This window comes from Rhinolophus sinicus, linkage group LG11 (genome assembly GCF_036562045.2).
Source record: "Rhinolophus sinicus isolate RSC01 linkage group LG11, ASM3656204v1, whole genome shotgun sequence".
In the NCBI taxonomy this organism is placed as follows: Eukaryota; Metazoa; Chordata; class Mammalia; order Chiroptera; family Rhinolophidae; genus Rhinolophus; species Rhinolophus sinicus.
In genome coordinates this window covers 58,327,225-58,338,417 of record NC_133760.1, presented here as the reverse complement: position 1 = coordinate 58,338,417, position 11,193 = coordinate 58,327,225, and the positions used below count along the sequence as shown (strand labels likewise).

The 11,193-nt window shown below is 45.1% G+C and overlaps 1 protein-coding gene across 2 annotated transcripts; it reads right to left on the bottom strand.

Moving 5' to 3' along the window:
- Positions 1-819: 819 nt before the first annotated feature.
- PRSS37 (serine protease 37) lies at positions 820-6,340 on the bottom strand. Of its 2 annotated transcripts, none has more exons than XM_019749844.2 (5): positions 6,307-6,340; positions 3,952-4,093; positions 2,462-2,715; positions 1,753-1,889; positions 820-1,189 (listed from the first exon to the last, which is right to left on the bottom strand). In XM_019749844.2, exons 1-5 carry the CDS (start codon positions 6,338-6,340, stop codon positions 1,049-1,051), a joined length of 708 nt encoding a protein of 235 aa, XP_019605403.1. In that variant the 3' UTR covers positions 820-1,048. The 2 variants fall into 2 exon arrangements, with proteins under 2 accessions (XP_019605403.1, XP_019605404.1); XM_019749845.2 differs by having other exon boundaries at positions 2,465-2,715.
- Between the last annotated feature and the right edge of the window lie 4,853 nt (positions 6,341-11,193).

The window sequence follows — 11,193 nt, the reverse complement described above, 5'->3', positions numbered from 1 at the left end:
TAGGACTTGCTTTTCTTAGGGACAAAACGCTTGGGTTTTTCCAGTCACCTTTTGGGATTGAATTTCCTTTTCTGTACATGTTTAGTTCACGATGGGTGTGAAGCTGCTTTGTGTTTTATCCCAGAAAACAAATCTGGAGGCAAATCCGTGTTCTTGAATAGGTTCCTCTGTAATTGAATCATTTATACTTTGCATTGTCAGAGCTGCAGCTGGATCCATGTGCACGTGTGTGTGTGTGCATGTGTGTGGATACAGCCTTCCTTTCTATTGTGTGGTATGGTCTGTGATGATGCAGCTTAGAGGACGACTAAAAAAGGTTCAAGCAGTACAGAAAGGTAGATAGTGAACTGTGACATTTGCCCATTCCACTCTCCATTGTTAGTCCCTCTGACCAAATGTAGTCGTGGTTTACCATTTGTCTTAGCTCTTCTGGTGATTACTTTCCCCACTCGAAATGATAAGATTTTACCTCTCTTATTTGGTTTATCAACTTTGAACTGTATCTCCTGAGTCCCCTTCGTGCCAGTTTGGGGATATCACTTAACCTCAAATACAGTCCCGTCTTAAAACTGAAAAATTAGTTTTATTTATTTGTCATTCTTCCAGTCATTAATTTGGTAACTTTAAGTACTATGTTTTCAACTTTACTTTTTTGAACCATAACTTATGACAGTATCTATAGAATTTGACATTTTGGGTGTCCAGTGCTGGCTCTGATATCTACCAGCTATTGATAATGTTAAGTAACCTCTTTTAATCCCAATTTTCTCATTTATAATGCAGGGATAACAGATGACCTCAGAGGTTTGTTAGGGGCACTAAATGAGATAGTCGATGTGACCCAGTGCAGTGTAGTCCGTGCTCGTTTCATCTTTTGTTCTTAGTTCTTCACATCATTGTGAGATATGGGCAGAGACACAAATAAGCACAACGTAGGCGACTGGTGTGATGCATCCAAATATTTCTATCTGCACGTTTTGTTTTGAGTTTTGGGGAAATAGCGCTTGCATAGTCGACGGCAGATCCGGTGGCCGCAGAGCGAGTGCTCTCATTTGTCTTTGGTGACGTTCTCAACCCAGGATATGTAATGGTGAACGTCGGTGTAGATGCCGACATCCCCTCCCATGAAGTGTCCAACCTCGATCCCCTGGAGCTTGTTTCTGCAGATGACAGTAGCGACGGCCACTTCCTACCAGAGGTTGTGCAGAGAGAGGGAGAGAGAGAGCGATGGTCAGATCTCCTCACAGGACGCCTCCAGTCCCCAGCTGGGATGGGCCCTGCCTAGAGGCATGTGCTGGGTCATGAACAGATCACGGAGTTGGGGGACAGGAAACTTGAGTCATTTATCCAGCTTTGCCCTAATTAGCCTTATGTCATCTTGACAAAGTCAGAGAAAAACCTCTCTAGAACTCACATGTAAAATGAATCAAACCCCACTTATTGGAATGGGTGAAGCCAGTTTCAATGGGTGAAAAGTTTGCATTGGTTTTTTCACAAATACCCATTTTCACTTGCAGCTAATGAGATTAAAAGTACTATTAACTGCAGGTACTAGATGAAGCCCTTAAATGAATAAAGAGATCTGTCAGTACAGCCCATTACTGATGAAACAACGGGGGCTTGCTGCAGCCTTATCAAATTCTCAAAAAGGTTGAGAGGATGAGGGCTTTCTAAGTTTTTTTTTAATATCACGATGAATAGTTAACTAGGAACATACAAATCAGTGAAAACTGAATATAGACAAAAGATTACCCCAAACATTCGGCTGAACATTTTCACAAATTTCACACATAAGGAGTTCCTGTGGCTTTTTCCTTGTTCGGTTTTCTGGCACTCTTTATCAGACATCACAGGGGCCTCCAGGTTCTGCCTTAAATCAGGGTGTCTGCCTGAGGGAGACGGGGATAAAGAACGTTTCCTATTCACAACTGCGATTCAGGCCTTCCAGCCAGCACCCTCCACTGCAACTGGTGTTTTGTGTGAGAAAAAAATAAGGACTGAGAAAAAGGGCGGAAATCCTCCTGGGCAAGGTTATGAGAGTGAATCCTAGGGATTTGGAAATGCCTTTACGTCTCTGTGAAAAGCAAAGTTTTCCTTCTACTCAGTGTCCAGTTTTGGAGGAGTAAGAGGTGACCTGACTCCAGCTCTCCGAGGTCGTCTCTCCATGCGACATGAGCCCTTATGGGAGGGAGGGCACAACCTTTTTAATGTGAACCGACACTCAGGAATGATGTCCTGTGTCGTCTCTGTGGGTCCAGCTGCCAAAGCCCCAAGAGGCAGGGAGGCATCTGACACCCTGGGAAAGGAGGGCTTTGGACTTCTGGGCGGGTCTCTTGTTGCTCATGTGGTATGTCCCAGGGGTCCACCCAGTGTCCTCGCCTCTCTTCTCAGCTATGCAGACATGGGTGTGCCCCTTCCAGGGTAACTGATGACCCTGATTTGCTGTGGGAGGTGCACTCACCGCTGTTGTCTTTGCTCCAGTCCAAACCTGAAAGCAGACAGACAGTGCCTGGCCGGACCTTGCTGGTGGCGAGGGCAAGGGGCTGGACCTTGTGGCTGAGGTTGGCTGGCTTAGCCAGCTTGATGAGCATGAGGTCATCCTGGGGGTTGCTGTGACTGTGGTTCCAGTAGCGGACAATACTGACCGGGTTAAGGGTCTGCTCTGTCCCATCTCTGATTCTGATCCTGAAATTTCCCAGCATCACTTTCAGATTTCTGGAGGGAGAGGGGTTGGAAGTAATCACTATCACCATCATCTGTGTCGTCATCCTGGTCGCCACCAGCGCCTATACTGAATGTCCCAATGTGCCAGGTATTGTGCCAAGTGCTTCCTCTGGATTCTGGGTTGCCCCATTTCCCACTCACAACATAGCTATGAGGTGGATTCTATTTTAATCCCCATTTTACAGTTGGAGGAGTGGAGGCACAGAAGGGCACATCACACTTGGTCACACAATCAGTGGTAGAGCCTTTAACTATTGTTTTCAGGTAGTGTCCTTAATGTGATGGAGAGGGAAATTCTGCGTGGCATGGATATGTTAGTATTTCCCCCCCTTGCCAGCTCCAGCCTACCCAGTTGGGCATTTCCATCCTGGGGCAGGTAAGAGGATGGACGACCTGAGTGTGGGTATCTCCTGTTTGCTCCATCACATCCACTCATAACCCTACGTTCTCCTGCTCTGTCCCTTTGGAGCACGATATATGTGGATTAAATCAATGCATTTTGGCCAGCAGGAAGCACCAGAAAGGAACCGGAGGAAGAAGTGTGAGGTTGGAGTATCTGTCCTCCCAGGTCCCTTCCTGCAGGGTTACCACAGATGGACTGTTGGCTGTGTCTCATGACCAAAGGTTACAGCTCTTATAAGGCGGCCTATCCATACAACACTCCCTCCCTCTCTCCTTCCCTCCGCGACCCTGCCCCCTTGTAACGGGTCTCTCCTGCCCCTTTCTAATACTGACCCTGCAACTACTGAACTATGCTGTGTGTTTTCGCTGTTTTTCCTTGTCCAGGTCTTTGTCATTATTTATTTATTTATTTATTTTAAATCTCCTTAATTTATCCAACTTGAGTACATCATAAGTTCCCTGCTGGTCGCTTAACTTATAAAACGCATTCATATTGCCAGTGAAAAGCTTGAAGAAAACTGATGGGAGACTGAGGAGGCGCAATATGTAGAAAGGGTTCTTTAACAGCAGCGCCGCTGACGTTTGGGGCTGGACAGGTCTTTGTTGGGGGGCTGTCTGTGCATCGTAGGGTGTCTAGAGCATCCCTGGCCTCTGTGCACCAGGCAGATGCCAATAGCACAGCCCTCCCCCCTCCCGACTCCATCACGACCACCCAGAAGATCTTCACACTTTGCCAGAAGCACGCAGAGGGGAAGTTGCCTCTGTCTGAGCAACACCGCTGCAGGCTTAGTAGCTTTTCAGGGGCTGGGGCTGCCCAGTACTCACGGTAAGTAGCAGTGAGCTGGGGCCAGCACCCAGCTGTGCTTGATGAGGACACCCACACAGGGGTTGAAGTGAGACTTGAGGTATACCAAATAGGGCGCGTGGTCGTCTTTCTGCACGGACGAGTGAGCGGAGAAAAACGTCCCTGAGAAAACAACGTTCTTACTGTAGGACATTCTTAGAACAAACAATACAATCTACGATTTCCTAGGTGAAAAGGAATATGGGCAATTTTAAAGAACTGAGTGATTGGTGAGGAAATGTGAAAATATTTGACATTTTTTTCTAAAACTGTGAATTAAAATGCTGTGCCATTTTTATCGAATATTTATAATAATCATTTTTGTTTAAATGTTGGTAAGATTCAAAGAAAGTACAGGGAGAAAGACTCTCATTCACTGCCTGTAGGGATGTGAATTGGTTCTTTTTGAAAAGCAATTTAGAAACAAGCATCAAGAATGATAAATGCTTCATCACCTGTCACCTCATTGTTCCTGCCCCAAGAATCCATTTTACAGAAATAATCACATACAGACAAAGGTTATGAATAAGCGTGCTCATTTTAGCACGATTTATAATAGCTAAAAATTGGATCCATAAATTTCCAATACAGTAAAGTTGGACATTGAAATGAAAAAGTACATAAACAAATGGAACATCGTACATATTAAAATTGTGTTTCTAAAGAATATTGAACAGCAAAGGACATAGTGATTACTTTTCTTTCAGTTTAAAATAATAACAAAATCCAGTAATTCAATGACTAAAATTGAGTCTAAAAATAAGTAAATAAGGAAAAAATAAACCATATAAATGCAAAAATAAATAGACTCTGGGAATAAATTCAAATTCAACTGTTAGCATCTGTTGACTGAGAAGTGCGATTATGAATGATGTTTATTTTTTCTACTTTTTAGTATTTCCAAATTTTCTAATATAAATGCAATATTTTTATAAATGAATTATTTTCAGAAAATGAGAAGAAAGGGGAGGAAGGCTAATTCTATTATTAGAAATAAAGTACTTGTCTTGGCTGCCCTCGGTACTTCTGTTAAGTCACCCCAAGCCTAGCTAGGCCTGTACCTCGTCATATCCGTCTCTGTGTGACCACCCAGTTAGAAACCCCAAGGGGAAAAGGCTAGAGTGTTAATAAGAATACAAGACTCTTGAACTCTTGTTCTAAGTGCTTTACATGGATTTATTTAATCTTGACAGCGACTCTATAACGCAAGTCATGGCATCCCCATGTCCCATGTTGACTGCAGAATCTGCAGCACAGATGGATTAATTCACTTGTCCAAGCTCACACAGCTAGTTTGTGATGCAGCCCTGGCAGTCCGTGGAGTGGTGGAAAATGCCTCACCAGCAAATTCTGCCGTCAGAGCTTTATGGAAGCAGGGAGTGCAGGAGGTAGGAAACTTGCATCTAATCTTTTGTTCCTGCCTTCTCCATTCCCTGCATTCTGAGTCTCTATGCTTTTGAAAAAGGGAATACCGGATGTCAAAATAAGTCCTCTGTCCTTGTGGCCACACTGGGACTTGCCCAGTGGGTGAGGAGGCCCACATTTTATTTTTATTTTTTTGTTATGATTTTTTTAAATGTATATATAACATGTATTAGGTAACATAATTAAGAAAGAGCAGTAAGAAAGCAATTAAGTAGTAGTATAATATATGTCCGGGGGCTTAGACTAGGGTAATGCAGCAGGGAAAAAGAAAAATCCAGTCTAGTAGGCTCTGAAATCTTAGCAGCTCATGTCCTGCCCCTAAATTAATCACCAGAAGCTCATAAAAGTTCCTTTGCCCTATATCCAGTTGCTTCTAAAATTCTTTCTGGACCATGTCTCTCAAACACGCTTACTCTATCTTACCAGTTCTACACTATAAAACTTTCTCCATATTTCTCATTGGTGTTCTCAATCCTTTCCCATGGATTTGCTTTGACTTTTCCTTGATTCATGGACCTTTAATCCCAAGTCCCCTGTGCTCTGATCACATGGTCATGGCCAACCCCCTTCCCACTCCCCATGCCTCGCCTTCCTTAGCTCTGAGAACTCCAGTTCCACATTTTAGAATAACCGGGGGGTGGGGGGAGCATTCCCCATTCAGCATTTTTCATGGCAGGCATGCACCTTAACCCACCACATAGCTTAGCACTGGAAGGGTGGGCTCAGCCTGTCCTAGGAGCCTTTGGATTGGGTCTAAGAGGGGGGACGCCAAGTTCTGCTCATGATCAGTAGTTTTGTTTGGTTTTGTTTTTGACTCTTTTGTGCATCCTCTAAACATCCTGCATCTGCCCTACTCCATCCTACATTAACCTGTGCCTTACAGGACAGAGTAGAAGGTCATAGGTACATACCCACAAGGACACTCAAACAGAAGATCAATTTCATCGCAGTGCAGATCTTTCCCTGTGAGACGTGGCAGAAGATCGGCAGGTGTGGAATCTCCACTCCGTCCTGTCCCTGAGAACACCTGGTAGAATCAGTGAGGATGGTTAGGCACGGGGGCACGTAATGGGATTGGAAAGCAGCTCTGGGCCTCAGCAGGGGAGGAGGAGGGTTCTGACAGACAGACGGAGGAGGCCCTTTTGCTCCAGGAAAGGTGGGGGTCTATTGGGGTCTTTCAGGGAAGGAAAAGAAGCCTAGTTCCTTAGACTTCTGGATCCCGGTCCCTCTGTCTGCTGTCCCTAAAAGTCCATCTGACTAAAAGTAGTTCAGCTGTCTGTGGGCCCAGGACTTATATTCTCCATGACATTTCTGAGGCCAGAGCTATGGGGGACAGGATTTTCCACCTTAGCTCAGGAACACAGTGTCCCCAGGTTTGCTCTGAACCCCTAGTAGTTACTTATATTTCCCCACAGCCCCTCCCATCTTTATTACACTCGCTTCACCTTTCCCTGTGATCACCAATTTCATCACTCAGGCATCATCACCATTTGGGTCTGGTTGCCCTGATCCACAGCTTTGAGCTAAGGAAAGGTAGAAATGAAAAGCATTCATAGAACACTTATTTTGACAGTTGGGTAATGGTTTACCTTCTAGATAACGTCAGATCTAGGATCTACTGTATGTTGATGACAATTCAGAAGGCAGCACCTCTAAGTACGTTTTAACCCAAGGAAAAGATGTCTCAGCCAATAGTAGCTTGCCTCCGTCACCCTGGGATAATTGGGAGCACACGCCAACAAGAAAAAGAACAGCAGTGCTCATAGCTACCATTCATCCAACGCTTACTAGATCCCAGGCACTGAGAGAAGTTCTTTGCAGACATGGTCAGTGGTGATTGTGTATTAGGTTAGTCTGAGATGTAAACTTAATTACACTTTGTATCACTCCAACCCTTTGCATTTTCTTAGTCCCATAATCTCATTCCAGTGTCACAACAACCTTGGAAAGAGGAGACAGGTGGGCTGGTGTCATTTTTGCCCCCCCTGATCTATAGTTGACAGAACTGAAACAGAGGGAATTTAAATAATTTTCTCAAAATCACACGTGATTGGGAAAACTAGAAGTAAAATCTAGGTCTTATACCTTCAGCTTTTCACCCACATCCTCTAGGCTTCTGCTAATCAACCAGCATTCCCGGATCTTGGAAAACTGCACTCCCTCACACAAGTCCCTCAAGTGTGAAATGAAACACAGGCATGGCACGTACTTTCCTGAATGTCACAATGAACGCAGGAACATCGGGGAGTAGGGCTGGTTTATGAAATATACTGAAGTTCAAAGATAGGACGGAGTTGTGGAAGGTTTTCTGTGGTGGGGTGGGATTAGTTAGCACAGGTGAAGAGCTGAGAAAGAGATACACTTTACTCTAAGGTTGTTTTTCCCCAAATCTTTTGGAAATAGTCTGGGCCAGGAAGGGAGTTGGAGGCCTGGTTTGGGAGTGTGAGGGCCAAGAGTAGAAAAGCAAGGTCGCAGCCTGGAAAAGATCTCTAAAGACAACCGATTTTCGGGAAGAGGTTGGCACTGGGGCTCCTATCTGTCTGTGAGTTTCAAGCGGGTGTCTCTAGCCCACGCCTTCACTCCCACACTTACAACGGCCCCTTCGAAACCGTCCTTTGCATCTCTTCTCGGCCCCTGAAATGTGGCGTGTCAGAATTACATTCCTTACTCCTGCAGCCTTTCAAATTTATTCTTCTGCCTGCTTCTCTTATTTCAGGAGAAAACTCTACCTTCCACTTCTGTGATTTCTGTCTTTTTCTTACCACTCAATCCCAAAGTCCATCCATTCTCGCTGCTGTCCTAATCCAGGCCAGAAGCTTGTCTTATGTGTGTGTACAAATGTATGTGCCCATCTACTGTTGCTCAATTTGACAGTCCCTCTTCTACTTAGGACTGTTTTTCTCTTATAATGCAGATGAGATCATGATCGTTTCCTTCTTAAAACTCCTGGGTAGCTTCCTAGTGCCTATAGAATGGCACCCAGCGCGGTTTAGGGACCTCCTTTGGTCCTCCTCTCACCTTGTTTTTGTCACTGTGGGGACAGAGCCACGAGTGCCGTTTCCAGGCTCTCGCCCTCACGTGGAAAGGTGCTGGCTCAGGTAGTAAATGGCCATCAACTGTGACTGCATGGCCATCAGCTGTGGCTAGCTGGCTGTCAGCTGTAACCAGTGAGCCATCGGCCACTGATATAACTGCTGTGGCTAAGCTAGCAAGCGCGGATTGCAGAGAGGCGGGGAGTGCAGTTAGCACAGAGGATTGCAGTGAGCAAGTGAGGTTGGTTGGCAGAAAAGCGGACGACAGGTTGCAGATCATGTGGCTCCTGCTTCCTGTGTCTCCAACCCAGCCACCAGCGAGAATATCTAGTGGTATGACTCCCCTATCTATGGCTCCATGGGTGTTCCTTTTTGGCCTCTCTATATCCTGTGTTCTTGTGGCGGGGGCTGGGGGGGGGCGGGATTAGAGACCTTGCATGACAGTCACCGTCTCTTCTCATCCCCCCTTTGCTGCCCCTCTCCCACCTGCCCACCCTGCACACTTGTTTCCAGGCCTCCCAAACTACTTTTAAGTGTGGGTTTTCTTGTTTCAATACTAATAACTTTGTACATTATTTTAGCCTTTGAATGCTTCCTTTAGTTTGCCAATCCCATTTATTTTTTTCCCCTTTTTGTTTTAGGATACTGATATCTGATATGGACATTGTTCTTAAAGCTTCTTTTTGAGAAACTAGAATCCTATGGATGGATGGTGTGTGTGTGTGTGTGTGTGTGTGTGTGTGTGTGTATGTTTAATATTCAGTATTTCCTTGTATGGTTGTAAATTATGTGCTATTAAGTTATTTATCTATTAGGGTTATAGATTCATGCACATCTGGAGACATATCTGTCTCTAGCCCCATTCCACAGAATCTCTCAGGTTTTCAGGAACTCTAAGCCTATTATTATTTCATTTTACCATCTAAGTGATTTTCTGTTTTAGTAATATTCTTGTTATATTTTACCACCAAAATGAATTGGAAAAAGGTAGCTGCGGACAAGAGAGAGACAGAGAGACAGAGAGACAGAGAGGTGGGGGTGCTGTGCACAGTGTGGTAAGAACAGGTTTCCAGATCTGACAGGAGCTGCGGGTACTGGTGATGACTGGGGGCTTCTTATTCACACGGTGTGTGTGGTTGTGAGACAGGAACCCGGACACATGAAGCAGTTCTGAGGAGGGGTGGGCTGAGGCGACATGCCTAAAGGGGCGGGGAGTCAGTGTCACACAGAGGGGTGGAGACAGCGCTGCTTCCTCAGAATAAAGAAAGGAGAGGGGTCCGTGGGACATGTAGGGGGAAGGCTGCTAGTCACACACTGGGGGGCAGGAACTGGTGAAAAGAACCGGGAGGCTGGGGAAGGAACTTGGGATGCATTGTAACTCCACGGAAGGGTCACTTGTCTCCTACCTTGGAATTCTCTTCCCTAGATGAGGTGGATAAAGCTCAGATCCCTGGAGCTCGTGATCCCATAGAGCAGATTTCCCTGAGACTGAGAAGGTTTCCATATCTGCTGCCCCTGTTCACACCAAGGATAAGATTGGGAGGAGGGCCGTCTAGACAACAGACCTTTATAGCACCCTCATCCCTGTCCTCCTGTCCCCCCTTCTTCCACTGTTCAGAATCCCCAGGGCAGACCCTCCTTTGTGTCTGTTAGTTTCCACTGCAGCCTTCTGCTCAGAGCAGGAGACGGGCCTCAGCATGAAGTGTGTCCTGTTAACCTTGCTGATGGTGACTGGTAAGTGACTGAGCGTAGCTCTTTGTCAAGTTGATTAGGGCTCTGTGGGGTGAGACCGTGGAGCTTGCTGGAGAGGGAGAGCTAGTGGATCAGGAACATGGCAGGTTGGAAAGTAGGCGACATAGGAGTCATTTTCTGTACAGGCTCAGCCATTTGTAGCACCCAACTAAACCCTTCTACTGTGGGCTTAAAACCTCCTCTGAATGCCCGAGCAACTATTTTGGCTGAAACACAGAGGTGTGCCAAAAGGGAGGATGGAGACAGGCTCCTCGAAGGGGACATAGGAGTGTGTGTGTGTGTGTGTGTGTGTGTGTGTGTGTGTGTGTGTGGTTGTCAGACAGGAACCCTTTTTATAAAACACATGAAAAGCAAAAGCAGCAGGTATTTTGCTGTAAGGTTTAAAAATGAAAAAGTAGATTTTATTCTTTGGGCTTTAAAACATAATGTGTAATAATAGTAAACACCATACAAGCATATATTTATGTAGATAGTATTTATATAATATAATGGATACTGCCCTGTTTTCTACATATTAACTCATTTGATTCTTTTAACAACTTTGTGAGTTAAGTATATTAGTGTTCTCATTTTATTGATGAGGAAACTGAGCCACAGAGTAATTAAGTAACTTGCCTATAATGAAATTAGTATGGCTCTGTGATTAGGCAATAATACTCTCCTACTTAATAGTTAAGTGGCCTGGGACAAATACCCTAACCTCTCTGAACCTCCATTTTCTTATGTGAAACATGAGAAAAATAATATCTATCGTTTAAGGACATGCAGCGCTTCCTGAACCTGTGTTAGACGGAGTGGAGTTAAGCCAGTGAAGTAGGATAAGGGCTGGGTGGGCTGTTTCATTCACACAGAGGGACCAGCAAGTGTGAAGGTCACAAGCTGTGACACGTTTAGAAGTCCACCTGTGTAGCTGGAGGATTGAAGAAGGAAGTGAATTAAGAATTATACAGTAGAGGGTCTTCTAGCTTTGATTTTAGAAATGATCCTGGATGTAATAGAAAGCCTTTAAAGAGT